We start from the raw sequence: 20,898 nt of genomic DNA on the forward strand, positions 1-20,898 counted from the left end.
TAAAAAAGGCATTCTTGGGTGGGGATGGGGCAGGAGATGTATACATATACTTTCAATTTAAAAATAAATGTACATAAATCCACATGCAAAATTCACACCTGCTCCTGGCATAATATGCATATACTTTGAAAAATCTCAACGTGAAAGCATGTGCCCTTTTGAATTCTATTACCAGAACAGTAAAAGAATTAAAAAAAAAGAATATAGGACAAACACAGTAGATCCTAAGTGGCTACAGAATGAAAATGAAGAAATGGCATAACCTCTTTTAAACCCCAAAAATTTAAATTGCTGTAGGAGAGTACCTGCACTGAACTGCAGTTACTGACCTAAGCAACATGCTGGCAGACTGGATGAACAATTTTGGTCTATCTGCCATCATTAACTATATTACTTTCACTCTGAAAATCTGTAGGTAAAAAGCACTCATAGGCTTTCTTGTTTTTGAAAATTGCCCTCCCTGATGGCAATTTTCAGTCATTTCTGCAAGTAAAAAAGTGTTTTCTCTACAAATATGGGCTTTCTGAAAATAGGTCACTATGTAGATAAAAGTATATGCACTGTTCCACAGTGCATATACTTTTGCCTACATAATACACAGGTGTTCCTGGGGCAAGATTAGGCTGGAGGAGATGCAAAACTATGTGGGTACTTTATCCCTTGGCAATGATCAAAGCAAAATTATTGCCCCCATAAATATACACATTTATGTGCTACTCCTTGGCCCTGAGCAGAAATCATTCTCACACAGTAAAAACTGGGAGGCAGACCTAGGTCGCTCGTTAAGTCCAAGCAAATGGAATTTGGTTTAATATCATATATAATATATAATATAATATAATGCTCTATATCAGCCCAACTTCAGGAGAACAGTTTCAAGCTTCTTTATAGATGGCATTTAATCCCAGTCAATTTGCATAAATTATTCCCTACACAATCTGATTTGTGCTGGAGGAATTGCGGATTGAAGGGAACCTATCTATATATTTGGTGGCATTGCCCGGTTCTTACTTCTTATTGGTCTGAACTTACTATCTGGTTGAACAAGATTTTGAATACTGATATCTCCTTAGAAGCAGAATTTGTTTTAATACTTTGGCCAATCCCGGATCTAAATAAATACCAACAGTGGTTATTGCCTGCAAGTTTCCATTGCAGCACGATTACTGCCGGCTGGAGACAACCAATTAAGCTCTCTTTCCCGAAAACTTTGGATAAACTTCATACTTTTTGTCATCTAGCATCTCTGACGGCCACAAGATATCATAGATTGTTGTCTTCTTTTTATGCAACTTGGAAGCTTTTCTTAAATTCACTAATCAGCAATAGCCATTTTAGTTATAGTATCCAATTTAGTCTGTTTTATGCTAGACGACCTCCCATGACTTGAGCTCAACAGCATTATTGAAGGGTGGGGTGACTATCTGCATTGTCTGGATGGATTTGTCCCTTGTTAAATAACTTTTTGCCCTGGGGTGGATCCTTCATTTCTTTTCTGCTATAATGGATGTTATTTAACTATTAAGGCTGGTTTTTATGTCCCACTCATATTTTGGGATTCTGCTGATGTCTTGCATTACTTTATAGCATTGATCTCTAGTGGTTTGCTGGGTTTGTTAATAATGATTTTGCTATTTTTCTTTGAAATCCCTAACAGGGGAGGGGAGGGTTGGGTTGGAATGTCTCTCAACAATATATTGCTTACTGTTCTCCGTTATGCTTATGACATTGCTGTATTGTTTAAAAGTCAATAAAAATGTTAATACAAAAAAATATAGCGATAAACAAAGCCTAATAGATATAACATATAACAAACTAATTGTGACTGATGAGAAATAAAAACAAGTGGGGGAATACATTTCCATTCACAATTTTATTCTTACAGCCCCAGTACTCTTCTACCACAGGCCTTTCCCTCACTTCCCACACAGAATCCGCCCTCACATCCCCCAGCCCTTAACAGCACCATTTGTAGCATTCTTCCTCACTCACAGCCTCTGCTCCTGCCCCCTCCTCCAATTAAGATCTGCAGCTTCCCCCTCACCTCCAGATAAGATCTGCTCTCAGCCCCCATGCTGGCCCCAGCTGACAGAGTAGTTCTTATTGCTTTTATCAATATAAATTGTTCTTGTAGTGGACAGCAGTCAGGCTACAAGCTGCACCCCTAATCCTTACAATCTGTGAAGCACTTGTTGCTTAGGTTGAGCACCACTGAACTTTTTCCCCATCGTGACACACCTGACAGACCACGCTCACATGTGTGACACACTGCTCATTACAATTCATCGCAGAAATAAAAAATAAAGGCCCAGTATTATTTTTATTGTTAATAATGACACAAGGGAAAGATATGTATTCTGTCTGAACAGAAATTGCGTAAGTAGCAAACAGCCCACATCAAAACAGCACCAATTTCCTGCACTTAAACAGTAACCACCTTACCTAAGAAAAGGCAACACTGAAAATATTACACCAGGCCTTAAGACACTAATACATCTCCTATTAGGAAAATGGATGGGAGAACGAGAGAGATGTGGATCAGCAGTGGACCAATCTAAAAGGAGCAATCACCAAGGCAACTGCTCTATATGTTAGAAACATAAAGAAAAGCAAAAGAAAATTGAAACCTATCTGGTTCTCAAAGGAGGGTGGCTGACAAAATTAAAGCTAAAAGAACAGCATTCAAGAAATATAAAGGATCCCAAAGGGAGGAGCACAAAGAAGAATATTTGTATCAACTGAGGGAGACGAAGAAAACAATCAAGTTGGCAAAAAATCAAGCAGAAGAGAGGATTGCCAAGGAGATAAAAAATGGTGACAAAACATTTTTCAGATACATCAGCGAAAAGAGAAAGGTCCAAAGTGGTATAGTGAAATTGAAAGGTGGTAATGATCAATGTGTGGAGACAGACGAAGAAATGGCAGAAATATTAAACGAATACTTCAGCTCTGTGTTCACTAAAGAAGACCCTGGAGAAGGACCATCTCTACACAACAAGAAACTGGAGGGAAGTGGAATAGGTGATGAAAATCCTTTTACAGTAGAAAATGTGTGGGAAGAGCTAAAGAACCTGAAAGTGGACAAAGCCATGGGGCCTGATGGGATTCATCCAAGGATATTGAGGGAGCTCAGAGATGTTCTGGCGGGTCCGCTGTGTGACCTGTTCAATAGATCCCTAGAAACGGGAGTGGTGCCGAGAGACTGGAGAAGAGCGGTGGTGGTCCCGCTTCACAAGAGTGGGAACAGGGAGGAGGCTGGCAACTACAGGCCGGTTAGCCTCACTTCGGTGGTGGGAAAAGTAATGGAGTCTCTGCTGAAAGAGAGAATAGTGAACTATCTACAGTCCGGAGAATTGATGGACCAGAGGCAACATGGATTCACCAGGGGAAGATCCTGTCAGACAAATCTGATTGACTTTTTTGACTGGGTAACCAAGGAATTGGACCAAGGAAGAGCGCTCGATGTCATATACTTGGATTTCAGCAAAGCTTTTGATACGGTTCCGCACAGGAGACTGGTGAATAAAACGAGAAGCTTGGGAGTGAGTGACAAGGTGGTGACCTGGATTGCAAATTGGTTGACGGACAGAAGACAATGTGTGATGGTAAACGGAACCTTCTCTGAAGAGAGAGCGGTTTTAAGCGGTGTACCGCAAGGATCGGTGTTGGACCGGTCCTGTTCAATATCTTTGTGAGCGACATTGCGGACGGGATAGAAGGTAAGGTTTGTCTTTTTGCGGATGACACTAAGATCTGCAACAGAGTGGACACGCCGGAAGGAGTGGAGAGAATGAGACGGGATCTAAGGAAACTGGAAGAGTGGTCGAAGATATGGCAGCTGAGATTCAATGCCAAGAAGTGCAAAGTCATGCATATGGGGAGCGGAAATCCGAATGAACTGTATTCGATGGGGGGGGAAAGGCTGACGTGCACGGAGCAGGAGAGGGACCTTGGGGTGATAGTGTCTAATGATATGAAGTCTGCGAAACAATGCGACAAGGCGATAGCAAAAGCCAGAAGAATGTTGGGCTGCATAGAGAGAGGAATATCGAGTAAGAAAAGGGAAGTGATTATTCCCTTGTACAGGTCCTTGGTGAGGCCTCACCTGGAGTACTGTGTTCAGTTCTGGAGACCGTATCTACAAAAAGACAAAGACAAGATGGAAGCGGTACAGAGAAGGGCGACCAGGAAGGTGGAGGATCTTCATCGCATGACGTACGAGGAGAGATTGAAGAATCTAAATATGTACACCCTGGAGGAAAGGAGGAGCAGAGGTGATATGATACAGACTTTCAGATACTTGAAAGGTTTTAATGATCCAAAGGCAACGACAAACCTTTACCATAAGAAAAAATCAGCAGAACCAGGGGTCACGATTTGAAGCTCCAGGGAGGAAGATTCAGAACCAATGTCAGGAAGTATTTCTTCACGGAGAGGGTGGTGGATGCCTGGAATGCCCTTCCGGAGGAAGTGGTGAAGACCAGAACTGTGAAGGACTTCAAAGGGGCGTGGGATAAACACTGTGGATCCATAAAGTCAAGAGGCCGCCAATGAAGAGTGGGTGACTCGCCAGAATGATGGCTACTGCCTGGAGACAATACCCTTAGTCAATAAACATACACATGGTTACTGTGACTCCAACATCACTCTAAGATTCAACAGCATGAGGAAATGTGGAAAAAAGGATTTGCACTCACAATGACGGGAGTAGCTGGCTTGTTACGGCGGTTACTACCCCAAACCAAATATCCAGATTACTACCTCCACCTTCCTCTATTCCTGATGCCTTTCAACTAGCTTGATCACTCCATTCTTATACTTCACTTTCAATGCATATCCAGCATAGTTCTCTGCTTCAACAGCAGGGGAAAAGAAAAACTGTTACTTCACACATCCAGCAGAGCTCTCTGCTTAAACGGCAGGGGAGAAGAAAAAAGGGTTCGCACTCACAAAGCGGGGAGTAGCTGGCTTGTTACGGCGGTTACTACCCCAAACCAAATGTACCTGATACTTCACTCTCGACGCATATCCAGCATGGCTCTCTACTTCAACGGCATCGGAGAAAGACTGATACATCACGAATTTCCAGCATAGCTCTCTGCTTCAACGGCAGGGGAAAAGAAAAACTGATACTTCACGCATATCCAGCATAACTTCAACGGCAGGGGAGAAGAAAAAAGGATTCACACTCACAAAGCGGGGAGTAGCTGGCTTGTCACGGCGGTTACTAACCCAAACCAAATGTGCCTGATACTTCACTTTCGATGCATATCCAGCATAGCTCTCTGCTTCAACAGCAGGGGAGAAGATAAACAACCAATAAGGGCTGTATAACATAATCTGGGTAAAAACAAATAAGCATGGGTGTAGCTTGCTTATTGCGGCGGTTACTACTCCTACTACCTCTAACTAATCAAGCTAGATATTTCACTTGGATGCAGCTCCTCCACCGCTCTCTACATTAATGGCGGGGGTGGAAGGGAATTAGAACCAAGAGCTAAGAGAAACAGATAAGTATGGGAGAAGAAATGAGGGAAGCTTGCTGGGCAGACTGGATGGGCCATTTGGTCTTCTTCTGCCGTCATTTCTATGTTTCTATGTTTCTATGTTTCTATGATCAAGTCAGGCTGTTAAAGAGCCCCACACAGAAACTACACGCCAGCAGAAAACCCCACCTGAATCACATGTGCTGACCCTCACCTAACAAGGAATAAAGAGACCAAAACGAATAACTAGAAGCATGCAGACAAAACTGAATTGGAAACTGCAACAAGCCAGAGTCTCTGTATGCAGTGTAATAAAGGAAGAAAAGAAACATCACCAGTCCTTATAAAATAAATCAAGAAATATAAAAGCAATAGCAGTAAAAAGCCATACTAAACAAAAAGAACAGATTTTAAAATAGCCGATGAATGGAATATCCAATAATTAAAAACTCATATCAAAAATTTCTAGATACCAATAAAATATTTCAAAATAGCAGACACAAAGACCCAGTAATGAAAACTAATGATACAAAAAAATGTTTGCTCTGCAGACCTGGCAACGTTTGATATTCAGATGCCCTGAGATTGTTTTGAATTAGCAGGAGGGATGGTTTGCTTGCAACTTTCTCCTCTCTCTCTCACTGGCTCTCAACCGCTCACATACACATGCCTTTTCTCTCTCTTATATAGGCTCTTAATTACACATATGCTGACTATCTTTTCACGCTTACACACACAGGCATGCTGTCTTTCTCTCACACAGACTCTCATTCACATGCTTACAAACATGCTCCCTCTCTCATATACACACAGGCTCTCAATCACATACTCCCTCACCTAAACCAGCTCTCAATCACACACACACACATGCTCTCTCTTACTTATACACACAGGCTCTTAATCATACATACCTATGATCTCTCTCACACACAAAGGATCTCAATCACATACATACAGGCCTCAATCATTCACATACATGCTCTCTCACTCTCACACACACACAGGTTCTCAAACACATATGCTTGCTCATTCACTCACTCCCCCCCCCCCCGCCCCCGAACTAGCGGCAGCAGCAGCCTCCTCCCAACCTAAAGGCAGCAGCAACCTCCTTCGTTTTCAGCCCTCGGAGAAAGGAGTCCCATCGGCCATGGGGGTTGATGTTCTTCCTCATTTTACTCCAAGCCAAGCTGCACATTAAGGCCGCACCTCTCTTCTTTCCTTCGGGCCAATGCTGAGTGCATTAGCAAGGTCTCTTCTTCCCGCGCACGCACCTGCTTCTCACCACTTCCTCTTCCAGGCTGCGGGGGGGGGGGGGGGGGGGCGGGAAGAAGAGAGAATGCCAGTGCCGGTGACTCCAGCTGTCCTGCCGCGTTCTGCCCGGGCTATCAGCATTTTTTTAAGCCTGAGTGGAAGACTTATTTTGCTCGGGAGGGGGAGCAGCTGAGTCAGCAGCGGAACGGGAAGTGTGGACACCTGCGTGTTAAGAAGAACATAAGAACATAAAATGCCATACTGGGTCAGACCAAGGGTCCATCAAGCCCAGCATCCTGTTTCCAACAGTGGCCAATCCAGGACATAAGAACCTGGCAAGTACCCAAAAACTAAGTCTATTCCATGTTACCATTGCTAATGGCAGTGGCTATTCTCTAAGTGAACTTAATAGCAGGTAATGGACTTCTCCTCCAAGAACTTATCCAATCCTTTTTTAAACTCAGTTATACTAACTGCACTGACCACATCCCCTGGTAACAAATTCCAGAGTTTAATTGTGCGTTGAGTAAAAAAGAACTTCCTCCGATTAGTTTTAAATGTGCCCCATGCTAACTTCATGGAGTGCCCCCTAGTCTGTCTATTATCCGAAAGAGTAAATAACCGATTCACATCTACCCGTTCTAGACCTCTCATGATTTTAAACACCTCTATCATATCCCCCCTCAGTCGTCTCTTCTCCAAGCTGAAAAGTCCTAACCTCTTTAGTCTTTCCTCGTAGGGAAGCTGTTCCATTCCCCTTATTTTGGTAGCCCTTCTCTGTACCTTCTCCATCACAATTATATCTTTTTTGAGATGCGGCGACCAGAACTGTACACAGTATTCAAGGTGTGGTCTCACCATGGAGCGATACAGAGGCATTATGACATTTTCCGTTTTATTCACCATTCCCTTTCTAATAATTCCCAACATTCTGTTTGCTTTTTTGACTGCCGCAGCACACTGAACCGACGATTTCAATGTGTTATCCACTATGACACCTAGATCTCTTTCTTGGGTTGTAGCACCTAATATGGAACCTAACACTGTGTAATTATAGCATGGGTTATTTTTCCCTATATGCATTACCTTGCACTTATCCACATTAAATTTCATCTGCCATTTGGATGCCCAATTTTCCAGCCTCACAAGGTCTTCCTGCAATTTATCACAATCTGCTTGTGCTTTAACTACTCTGAACAATTTTGTGTCATCTGCAAATTTGATTATCTCACTCGTCGTATTTCTTTCCAGATCATTTATAAATATATTGAAAAGTAAGGTCCCAATACAGATCCCTGAGGCACTCCACTGTCTACTCCCTTCCACTGAGAAAATTGTCCATTTAATCCTACTCTCTGTTTCCTGTCTTTTAGCCAGTTTGCAATCCACGAAAGGACATCGCCACCTATCCCATGACTTTTTACTTTTCCTAGAAGCCTTTCATGAGGAACTTTGTCAAACGCCTTCTGAAAATCCAAGTATACTATATCTACCGGTTCACCTTTATCCACATGTTTATTAACTCCTTCAAAAAAGTGAAGCAGATTTGTGAGGCAAGACTTGCCTTGGGTAAAGCCATGCTGACTTTGTTCCATTAAACCATGTCTTTCTATATGTTCTATGATTTTGATGTTTAGAACACTTTCCACTATTTTTCCTGGCACTGAAGTGAGGCTAACCGGTCTGTAGTTTCCCGGATCGCCCCTGGAGCCCTTTTTAAATATTGGGGTTACATTTGCTATCCTCCAGTCTTCAGGTACAATGGATGATTTTAGTGATAAGTTACAAATTTTTACTAATAGGTCTGAAATTTCATTTTTTAGTTCCTTCAGCACTCTGGGGTGTATACCATCCGGTCCAGGTGATTTACTACTCTTCAGTTTGTCAATCAGGCCTACCACATCTTCTAGGTTCACCGTGATTTGATTCAGTCCATCTGAATCTTTACCCATGAAAACCTTCTCCATTACGGGTACCTCCCCAACATCCTCTTCAGTAAACACCGAAGCAAAGAAATAATTTAATCTTTCCGCGATGGCCTTATCTTCTCTAAGTGCCCCTTTAACCCCTCGATCATCTAACGGTCCAACTGACTCCCTCACAGGCTTTCTGCTTCGGATACCAGTTGAGAACCGCTGGCTTAGTTAACAGGAGCTGCACAAGGATGCCCCATTAAGTTTTGGGGGAACTCTGAACTGCAGCCTAAGACTACAGGCAGCAAATGTTTTACTGGCTAGTAGCATCAGAAGTGCAGCTGCTAATATAAGATAATGGTCTCCTCTTCAGCTAGGATTGGGAGAGAAGGGGTAATAAAGAGCTACATGTATATACACTCCACATGCGGCTCGGGAGAGAGTCAGAGTGCAAGACGCCTAACAATCTTTAAACATTTTGTTAACGTAATACTTTCGGGACTTCTGTCACTTCATCAAGCAATTTAAACTTGTTTCTCGATTCTCTTAATTTAGTACCAAATACATACTATGTGTAATTAAACTACCGGTGTAAGTACCTTGGTACAATTGGTCATGAACTACTTCACTAAATGACTATGTCTAATGATATATCGTAACCGAACCTTTGACGGCACCTGTTCGAATGTACTATAGTACACTTTTACCTACATTAATATGTGCCTACGTGTAAACCGTTGCGATGGTATTTAACTTAGCAACAGTATAGAAAAGTTTTTAAATAAATAAAATAAACATACATTGAATATTTACAATCAAAGGTTAAACACTAGAACAAATTATCCAAAGAGGTAGAGGAACCTCTGTCGAATTTACTCTTAAATTTATAATAAACACCTGTAAAGGTTTCAGCAGGGATTGAAAAATTCCTCTGGAACACTCGCCAAGCATGAAATGTACTTACCATGTACTCCTACACCTCTGTCTTTTGCTCCTGGAAAGCATACATCCACACCCCTCTATCTCCTCTCCCTCATCTCACCCCAAATGCTTATCCTTCTCTTCCCCCCATCTCCATTCTAATCCTGCTGCTACCTTTCAAACTCCAATTAGGGCTGAAGACACCTTATCCGCTTCCAGGCCCATCACTGCTAGCATGTCCCAGGATCCCTGATCGGCCCAAAGTCAGCGCCAGCTCATGCTACCAGGGCAGACTTGCTGGCTGAGAAAATCCACTTGCTTCAGGCAAGTAAGCATTTTCAAAACCCTAGTTTAGGTACAGTGAACCCTGACTGAAGGCTGGAATAGATAGGACTGGAAGGTACCACAGGAAGCTATCATTCCAAATCAAATTAAATGTGGCATTTTGTTAGCTCACTAAACTTCCACTGTAGTAATCAAGGTGAGTTAACAGATGCATTTAGGTGGAAAATTTAAACTGATAAATGGAATTTTAAACTAAATTGAGATTTTACTTTTAAGTTTTTTGTTTTGTTTTTTGAAGATGCTATCTGAAGTTCCCTATATCAGAAACCATATTCATAAAAGGAGTCACAACCCTTTTCAGAATCAATTAATCCTCATGGACTGCAGTGTCAAATATCACACATATTGGATAAAATAATCAGATTCTAATTTCTTAAGAGGCAATTTATGACAGCTGTGAACATGATAGATCCCATGACTCTGGGGAATTAAAGGATGCAACTTGAATTAAAAAATATTAGATTATGCAACACAACAAAACAGTATGGAATAACAGAGAATAAACTACTGATACTCAAGACTAACCTACCTGGTTGGGTTGTAAAAGCCACCGATTGGTCTTCAGGCATGAATTTCTCAAAGCTGGAGAGGCCTGTGTGAGGACTGGGCGCAGACATGTTAATCTTGCCACCAACATGATGAAGCCGTAGATTCAACGATAAACTCTCCTGAAGTGGCATAATAAACATGATTGAAAAAAAAAAAAGCATTATGCAAAAAAGTTTATAAAGATATCCATACCTTCTATGCACCCTTACATGTGGTAAAAAATATACATCACAAATAGACTACTGCGACATTTTTTCTGTACATTTTTAAGCCCTACATTTCTAGGAACAATTACAAGAATCAAAGTACCTCACAAACTAGTATTTATTTGATTTAAACAATGTATGTGTCACTTCTGAAATCACAGCCCCCACCCTCCGGACATCGGCGACGACCGCGGCTCCTGCCTCCAGCTGTCAGACAGACGCATCGCACGTGGGAAAGCGGCCCCTATGCGTGCAATTGGCTGCTCAAGACGTGACGTCACATTCTGAAATCACAGTCACAAAATGTAGATGTAATCCTGTGGAAGTAACTTGAGATTATGGCTATCAGAGTAGATTCTAGCAGAATAGTGGAACAGTAGGGAAACAATTCAAATATTTTCTGAAAGAAAGAGTACCTCGATCCTCACCCCAGGCCTCAAACACTCTCCAAACCTGCACGTAGGCCAAGGAAGTGGAGAACTTTCTAGCTCTTAGCAAGGTGGAAATCATTGCTACAGAGTATCTGTAAGGAAGTTTAGGGGTGCAGGGACCTGTCTGCTACAAGACACTTCAAGTTCCCCTCCCACTTCACATCACGATCCTAAGTTCAGGAAAGAGACAAGCTCTCCTCAGAAACAGACTTATTTATCAGATTTGGCAGGATTTAGCATTTAGAAGATAACAATTCCTGTCTCTAACATCTTGGCCACTAAGTACCAATTTACCGTAAGAAAGTTTTGTCCCATGGATGGTTTTCAAACATGACATCAACCTTAGCCTTCTTAATATATTAATACTTATAACTAACTTACTTGCCCCTGGTCCCAACTTCAGGTGATCTCTCTGTTCACCTCTGAAGCAGACACTGGCTAGAGGTCTGAAGAATGTGGGCAGGAAAGAAGGCTTGCTTCCTGGGTTTGGTATTGGCAGAGCTGGCAGGCAGTCTAGGAAGAAGGCTTGCTTCTGGATCTGGTACTTGCTAGGCTGTCTGGGGCTTGCTCTTGGCCCCTCGTTGTCTCAGACTCCGTGTCACTCTCCAACCCTAAGCAGGGTAACTCCTCTCTCCAGTCTCCTCTCCACGGTCTCCTGGCCATACCTAGTCTTCTCCCTCCTCGATAGCAGAGGGTGCTGGTCTACTTCGGGTCCACTATTTCTTTCAGGGGTCGCTCCCTTCTCCTTATTTGTCCGTCCCCCCCACGTCTTATACTTTCCAGCTGATAAATATGCATAAGCTCATGCATAATCACATGGTGGGTGGAGGGTCTACCACATTGCAGGTCTTTTTCCCCTCCCCTTTTCTTTTTTTTTGGTGGGGGGCCTGCTACGTCTTGGACCAAGGCCATATGCCAAGCTGTTATGCCAGTGTCAGTGTTTTCTCCATCTCAGACTGCTCCCCCTTCTTCCAAGGGTGGGGGTCCTCCCTTGACTGGTCCATGACTCCTGCTTACGAGCTTAATTGACTGCAATGTCCCTCTGCCTTGGTTTTATTTACACAGGCACTTACAAACAGGCAGATCTTGACAAACGTTCTTCAGTGTAACGTTCTCATCTGGGCAAGGTTTCTTTTCTTAGCTGTGACAGTTTTTTGGCCTGTCAGCACACTGGTCTGCATACTTCTTTGGCTATTATGATTCATATTTGGTGCTTTCAGTGGTAAAACATAGGATATCTCCCAACATATCCACATTTCAACAAGCGAGCCCTTTCAAGCGCCATACCGTAAGACAAAATCTAGTCGGATCTTCTTGACAAACAGGTCCCTGTCGCAACAGGTTCCTGTGTGCTGGAAGTTTAAGAGATGAATCCGCCAGGAGTCTCCACAGATCTGCATACTACAGTCTCCTGGGCCAATCTGGAGTGAACAAGAGCACCATCCATCTATGGCGTTCAATCCTTCGAAGCAGTCTGCCCAACATGGGCCATGGAGGAAAGGCATACAGCAACTTGTGTTCCGGCCACTCCTGCACTAGGGTATCGATCCCCAATGACTTCCTCCTATGGCTGAAGAAACATGAACTTTCGCATTGTGCAAAGTCACCAACAGATCTAGGAATGGGAGACCCAGCAATCTTGAATCAGATGAAACGCCTCGTCTGACGGCACCCACTCTCCTGGGTTCAGACTCTCCCTGCTGAGAAAGTCTGCTTTTACGTTGTTTTTGCCTGCAATGTGTGAGGCTAAGATTATCTGGAGATGCACCTTTGCCCATTCCATAAGCTGATCTAGTTCCTGCGACACTTGTTAGCTCTAGGTACCTCCCTATCAATTGATGTAAGCCACAGTCATTGCATTATATGACATTATTTGGACCAATCAACCTGTTGCCGAACTGTAAACATGCCAGTCGGAGCACCCTGGCTTCCAACCAATTGATGTTCCAGAGAGACTCTTCTGCACTCCAGCTTCTTTGCGCTGTCAGCTCCTGACAGTGAGCTCCCCAAACAAGACGACTCGTATCCGTTGTCAGTACTAGCCAGTCCAGTGGGGTTAGGAAAACTCCCTTCTGTAGAAGATCGCTTGCAGCCATCACTGAAGTTGGGAGGAGATCTCCATCCGTAGGTGGAGCCAAATCAAATAGTCCTGAGACTGCGGGTTTCACAGAGACAGCAGGGAGTGCTGAAGAGGATGCATATGCACCCTCACTCACAGTATCACTTCCAGGGTTGCCGCCATGAAACCAAGTACCTGCAGGTCATACCATACACAGCTGAACACTGCACCCAACAGACTGAGTTGAGCTAGCAACTTCTAAATTTGAGCTTCTAGCAAGAACACCTTGCCCTGCTTTGTGTCCAACCAAACCCAGAGGTATTCCAGCAACTGAGCAGGCTGAAGACTGCTCTTGGCTAGGTTCACCATCCAGCCAAGCTCCTGCAATAAGGAAATCACCTTGTGAGAGTCACCAGGCAGCTCTCTTCCGGCAACTTAGCTCGAATCAGCCAGTTGTCCAATTACAGGTGAAATAGGATTCCATCCTCTCTCAACTCTGCTACAACTACCATTACCTTGGAAAAGGTTCTGGGAGAGATGGCTAGACCAAAGGACAGTGCCCGAAACTGAAAGTGGCTCCCCAGAACTGCAAACCTCAGAAAGCATTAATGTTCTAGTTGGATGTGATACACTTCAGACAGATCCAGGGAGATCAGAAATTCCCGACTGCACAGCCATTGTAACAGAGTGCAAGGTTTCCATGCAAACATGTTTCACCCACAGATGACGACTGACACCTTTGAGGTTCAGGATGGGATGGAAAAGAGCCCTCCTTCTTTGACATGACAAAATAAATGGAATATCATCCCATATTTTCTTGAGACGTGGGCACTGGAACTACAGCCCTCAGACTGAGGAGCCTTGCCAATGTACTCTTCACTGCCCGCTTCTGCAGGAGTGGCAGGGAGACTCCATGAACACTTCAAGGAACACTGCGAAATTCCATTGCATATCCTTCTCGTATCATTTCCAGGACCCACTGATCTGATGTTATTTTGACCCACCTCTGATGAATGAGAGAGAGGCATTCCCTTATCTCCTGTTCTTAGGGCGGGGTTGGCAAACCTTCATTGGGAAGCTCAGGGAAGTGCCACTACCAGAGCCTGCACCCCTTCTGGGTTGTCTGAGACGAAAGGACTGAGAACTACCGAAAGGTCGGGTCCTCTGAACGTCTCTCCTCTATAGGGTCGAAAATACTTGGATCCTCAAGAATGACTTCTCTTGTGAAAGGAGCGCTGCATCTGCTTCTTATCCTCCAGCAAATGAGGAACCGAAGATTCGTCCCACTTACTGGCCAGTACCTCCAACTCGCTCCCAAATATAAGCAAGCCGTTAAAGGGCAGTTTGGTGAGGTTAGCTTTGGAGGTCGCATCGGTTGACCAATTTCTCAACCATAACTGATGCCTGGCTGCTACTATACAAGCCACGCCTTTGGCTGAAGTGCAGACCAAATTCACCAAGGTGGCAGCAGCTGGTTCTATAATGGTCCTGGAGCTTACCCCAGAGTCATCAACCTCCTGGGAGAGAAGCAGACAAGAGCAAGCCCCCAAGAACAACAAGAAGTGATCTGCAATGTCATTGCCACTGCTTCAAATACTTGATTAAGGACAGAATCTTTTTATCATAAGCATCCTTCAAGGCCACTCCTCCTTCCACGGGATTAGTGGTCCACTTGGAGACTGCACACACAAATGCATCTACCTTTAGAAAACGTAAGTGTTCTCTTACCACTGGATCCCAAGAATACAAGCCTTCCAAAACCTGACCCCTTTTGAAATCAGCCTCTGGGGTGCCCCACTCAAGATCAATCAATTCTTGAATGGCTTCCATCCCGGGGAAAAAATAAGGCGGCTTTACACAAGAAACCAAAATGGGATTTCTCTGCAGCTCAGACCCGGAATCTGCCCTAGGAACCCCGAGCATGTCAAAGGTCTGGGAGATCGGGGCTGGCAATTCATCTTTATGAAAGAACCATAGCATAGTTCTATATGGTTCTAATCCTGGAGGAATTTCACCATCCTCAAGAAAGCCATACAGATTTCTATCAGGAAGTCTTGCTGTCACTCTAGGAGTACTCTGGCACTTAACAGAAGGCCCAGGCAAGCTTCCTACCTGTGCCTCTGCTCTGGGAGCATTGGACAGGGTTGAAGACTGTGCCTGAAGAAAAGATTGCAACCCCTGGAAAAATTTTACCAATGAAAAAGTAGAAGTATCCAAACCAGGAAGCACCTGAGGTGTACTCACTGAGCTATCTTCCTCTGCTGGGGAACCAGTTAGGGGAGATCCAAATTCAGGTGCCCTATCTGAGTCGTTTGTCCCCAGACCTACACCTGGCTGGGAAGAACCAAGTTTAGTACAATCAGTGGAAGATAATTCTCCCTGAGCCTCCAAACAGTACTGGCACAAGTTAGTGGGCACACCTGGCTGAGATACTCTAATATGACAAGCATCGCAAAGAGAAAGGCGCTTAGGCTACTTAGGAAAGCGCCATTACGGCCGACAGTGTATGGAGTGGCAGCCGGAGGTGTGAGTCTAGCTGGGTTTTTTTTTTATACATATACTTCCAACTTTGGCGCCCAAAAATTAGGCGTCCCAAAGGTAAGCACTCCAAAAAACTTAAGCACACAGTACAACTTGTGCACACAGGTAAGCGTGTGGCGACTACAGCGTCGCATATCTTGGATGCACAGACTATAAGGACCGACTGTGCGGCTAAAAACTGGGCACACAACCTGAACACACAGCTAGGTGCACATGCCGAAACAGACAGTCTTGTAGAGGGCAGCCTGAGAAAGCGTTCAGAATGCCATTGCATCCTACCATGCGACATGCAGCAAAAATGCCTCAGAACAGGAGCTAGCTTAAGGAAGCTGCTCAACCTCCAACAGAGCAGGACGAATGTTGGAATGGCACACCAAGCATAGAGACCGGGGGACAGGAGGAAGCCCTACAGCCTCCTGCTAAGTCTCTATATAGGAAAATTGGTTCTTACCTGCTGATCGAGGTACCAAGGATCAGTCCAGACTGCTGAGTTATGCCTCCCTTTCAGCAGATGGAGTCAGAGAAAAGCTGAAAAGCACACCCTAGATATACCGGAGTGCCAGCTGCGATCCTTCAGTATAATCAATATCAAAGCAGAATGAAGTAAATTTAACAACCAATGACTAGATCAAGGAAAAAAAGCCTTCCCCATGTATTTATATTTTTTTTTTCTAAAACAATAACCTGCGAAAACTATGTATAAGTGCTCGTGCGAGACTCGGAAGACGCCAAAACCTGTAATCGAAAACTACAAAACAAGCTGAGCGGACTCTCCTGGACAATATATCTCTGGGTGGGCGTCTGGACTGATCCTTGGTACTACAAGAATGAAAATTAGCAGGTAAGAACCACATTTTCCTTTCCCTGTATGTACCAGGATCAGTCCAGACTGCTGGGATGTACCTAAGCTGCCCTAAATGGGGTGGAGACCTCGAGAGTCCCGCTCCAAGCACACTGCTGCCAAAGGAATCCACATCCAGAGCTCGGACTTCCAAACGGTAATGCTTAGCAAACGTGTGCAAAGACTTCCAAGTAGCTGCCCTGCAGATTTCTTGAGGTGATACACATTGGCTCTCTGCCCACGACGCCGCTTGCGATCTGATAGAATGAGGCTTAAGACCATCTGGCACTTGTCGCCCGTGACATATGTACGTTGAAGCAATAGCGTCCTTTAGCTATCGGGCAAAGGTAGTCTTAGAAGCCTTACACCCTTTCTTTGGGCCGCTCCATAAGACAAAAGGATGATCAGTTGAAAGGCATTAGTCATCTCCAAATACCGCAGGAGAATCAGTCGTACATCCAACTTCCTCATATCCTGGCCCTGAAAAGAACTCTTATCCACCTCTGGAAAGGCTGGTAACACAGACTGGTTGACATGGAACGCTGAGACCACGAAAGGATCTCTGGAACGCCAAGACCACGAACGGATCTCTACATGACAACGCCTGAAGTTCCGAAACGCGTCTGGCCGAACAGATAGCCACGAGAAACACCGTTTTAAGAGTTAAATCCTTCAACGTGGCCCGCTTGATAGGCTCAAAAGGAGAACCGCAAAGACAATAGAGCACCAAATTCAAACCGCCCACACCGGCAGGTGTAAATGTTTAGCTCCTCTCAAAAAACGAACAACATCCGGATGTCCCGCGATTGAGGTACCCTCAAGCTTACCACATAAGCTGCCTAATGCCGCTACCTGGACCCGGAGTGAACTATATGCCAAACCTTTCTTCAAGCCGTCCTGTAAGAAGGCAAGAATGTGTACTATCGTGGCATGCCATGGGGACACCTTCAACCCACTGCACCAGGAATCAAACACGTTCCACACCCGTGCGCGCAGAAGGGTGGTAATCACTGCCTCTGGATAGCCTTTCTTTCTCAATTGCCTCCTCTCATAAGCAAAGCCGCTAGATAAATGTGATCCACCTGATCGAAATATACTGGACACTGTCGCAGTAAATTCGGTAGGTGACCCAGATGCAAAGAGCCCTCTACCACTAGGTTGATCAGATCTGCGACCAGCGGCTTTCTCAGCCACTCCGAAGCCATGAGAATAACCAGTCCCCGGTGGGATTCTATTCACCTTAAAACCTTTCCCACCAATGGCCAAGGAGGAAACACGTAGAGGAGAATGTCGGGAGGCCATGGAAGAACCAGGGCATCCACCCCTTCTGATCCGTGCTCCCTTCTGTGACTGAAGAAACAAGCCGCTCTGGCGTTCAGCCGAGTCGCCATCAAGTCCAGCTGAGGGGCGCCCCATCTGTGCATCATTAGCTGCATCGCCTCCTCGGACAGTTCCCATTCGCAGGGATCTAGCCGCTGTCGGCTGAAGAAGTCCACCTGGAAGTTGTCTACTCTGGATATGCCGCTATGCGGGTCAGATTGCATTCCGCCCAGGCCATCAACTCGTCCGCCTCGGAGGCTACCGGCCGACTCTTTGTACCCCCTTGACGGTTTATGTAAGCCACGGTGGCCGCGTTGTCGGATAGAATCTGCACCACTCGGTGCCGGACAAGCGGGAGAAATTGGTGCAGTGCTAGCCAAACCGCCCTGGTTTCCAACCAATTTATGGACCACTTGGCCTGCTGAGGTGTCCGTTGACCATGTGCCGAGTGGGACTGACAGACCGCCCCCCCAACCGGTCAGGCTGGCATCCATTGTCACAATTAACCACTGGGGACTTTCCAGGTCCACACCTTAAGGCAAGTGATCCGGGACCAATCACCCATCTAGGCTGGCTCTGGTCGGATTCAGTAATGGCAAAGGCAGATAGAACTCGTCTGAATTGGGATCCCAATGGGAAAGCAACGCCCTCTGCAAAAGTATCATATGAGCAAAAGCCCAAGGAACCAACTCCAGGGTAGACGCCATAGAGCCAAGAACTTGTAAATAGTTCCACACCTTGGGCAAAGGACGGACCAACAGACGTCAAACTTGAGCCATTAACTTCTCCATCCTTGCCAGAGACAGGGAAACCTTGCCCTCAGAGGTGCTGAAACGTGCTCTGAGAAATTCCATGTGCTCCTGGAAATTCCAACATCCGGGACAGAGCCGTCTGGCTCTTGGCATAATTGACAACGCAGCCTAGCGAAAGTAGACTGTGCAACACCGACTGCGCCGCAACCTTGCAAGGCTATTTTGATTTTGCTCGAATGAGCCAGTCATCCAGGCAGGAATGAACTAATATCCCATCATGCCGAAAGCATGCTGCGACTACCACCATCACCCGAAGAGTGGGCCAGCAACGTTTCATAGGGTAGATTTAGCCGGAGCTCCTTGCGTAGAGGAGTACCGGAGCTGGTCGCCGGTCTCGAAAGGAATGAGACCAGGACTGTGACCACGAAGAGGGAGTCCTGTGAGGCACCGGTCTAGTCTGATGACCACGCCTTTGCCCTCTGAACCGGGGCCGCGTAGTGTTGGAGGTTCTGGCGATCCGAGGACAATCTTCCGGACAATTTATGTACCTTATCCACCCCAAGCGATTTAATGATATGGTCCAACTCGTCTGGGGCGGACCCATCAACGTCCCCATCTCCATGGAGAAGGTCCTGCGACCCAGGGTCCGGCGGATTAGGAGCTAATGACCCCGAGGAATTAACAGCTGTCCATCCTGACTGTCCCCTAAAGGGATCCAACACCCCTGATGGCCTGGGGCCCTTTGCTGGTGTAGGTCCTTCCTCCTGCCATTCAGCCTCCGCTTCAAAAAAAGCTTTGGGCATTAAAAACACAAACTTAGAAGAAAAAAAACCTGTCTCTTTAAACCTAGAAGAAAAAACCTGCTGTCTCTTTAAAGCCCCCCTAGAGGAAGGGCCGCATCAGAAGGAGAGGCAGGCTCTAGGTCAGCAGATCGCACCAGTTTAAATTAGGTGTAATAAAAGTACAAAATCAGTAGTAAAGTAAGAAGGGGCTTTTGATGGAATTGGAGGAGAGGGGATATCGTTCTAAGGGTCCAGGATCAAATCTGGAGAGCCCACGGGGCGCAAAGCCGGAGGGGGATTGATGAACTACAGAATCCCTTCCCCCATCCGGCAAGGAAACAGGCTCGATTTGTGCAGCAGGCCTGCTCTCCACATGTGGATACAAAATGGCAATCAAGGCATTGGGGGGGGGGGGGGGGAAGAGGAGTTGCCGTGGGAACAGCAAAGTCCTTCTATGCCCTGCTGCTGCGAGCGGGAGAGAGAGAAAACTGCTCTCCGCTCCTTCCCCCGTAAGCTGATGGTCCTTGTACAGGGTACTGATTAATAAAAGGTTTCTTCCCCCCCAGACAGCTTAAAGTGACAGAGGAATGTTACTTCTCTGACCAGAGGTATGAAACTTGTCAGGGGTCTCCACGGGAAAGGACTGGACCACCCCTCCCCCTGCACCCAGCCTCCTCTTCTTCCCCCCGTGGGGAAGGCAAAAAAGCCGCCATTCCCGCAGCATGAGGGGATCCTGAGGCGCTGGAGCCAAAGGCATGGGAACCCCCCCCCCCCCGTCCGGAACCGAGTGGGGGAGCCAAGGCCAAGCTTTCCCTGGGTCTGCAGCCAGTCTAAATTGTTTAGCTGGGGCAGGATACTGTGCGTCCCAGTCAGTCTCAGCTTGCATATATACGTCATGTAGTAGAAAGAAAAATTGGGATGAAAATGGTCGCTGCCTACATAAGGTTCTCCCCCCCCCCCCCCCACCCGAGGCAAAAACGGGGGAGGGTCTGCATCTGGCTGCCAAATCGCGGGGCCGTTGAGGGCTCAAAGACAGCGGGGAGAAAGAAGGGAAATCTCTTCCCCATGAGCCTTGTGCAGCTTCAGAACCCGGAGCAGGCAAGATGGCCACCGCACCCTGGCCGCGTGGGGACGGGACAGGCCTCTGCCTGCGAGCTGCCTGATCGCTCCTCGAGCCGTGCGGCCGTGGCAGGGAATAAAACCCTGCCGAGAAATTGGCCTCTGCGAAGGCCCCCCCCCCCCCCCGCCCGCGGATACAACGGGAGCAGAGCCCTTCGCGGAGGAGCCGCAAAGACAGTTCCCCACAAGTCCCGCAACACGACCCACGCGGCATTAAAAGAGCGCGAAAAAATGAAAGGCAGCTGGGTGAAGTAATCCACCCCCTCCGGAGGCCTGGAAGACTACAGCAGGCTAGGGCTGAAGAAAAGGACTGAATACCCTTTTAAATGTGCCCTTTTTTGAATTTTTTTTTTTTTAATCAGCCACCAAGCAGGGGAATCAC

The 20,898-nt window shown here is 45.9% G+C and overlaps 1 protein-coding gene across 1 annotated transcript in view; it reads right to left on the reverse strand.

Annotated features, from left to right (window-relative positions):
• GHITM (growth hormone inducible transmembrane protein) overlaps window positions 1-20,898 on the reverse strand; it is an 83,041-nt gene that overhangs the window by 56,393 nt on the left and 5,750 nt on the right. Inside the window, exon 2 of the mRNA XM_029609449.1 lies at window positions 10,446-10,584. Within this exon, the coding sequence (XP_029465309.1) occupies window positions 10,446-10,553 (108 nt within the window). The 5' untranslated portion in view covers window positions 10,554-10,584. The remainder of the gene's footprint in view (window positions 1-10,445; window positions 10,585-20,898) is intronic.

This window comes from Rhinatrema bivittatum, chromosome 7 (genome assembly GCF_901001135.1).
Source record: "Rhinatrema bivittatum chromosome 7, aRhiBiv1.1, whole genome shotgun sequence".
Classification (NCBI taxonomy): domain Eukaryota; kingdom Metazoa; phylum Chordata; class Amphibia; order Gymnophiona; family Rhinatrematidae; genus Rhinatrema; species Rhinatrema bivittatum.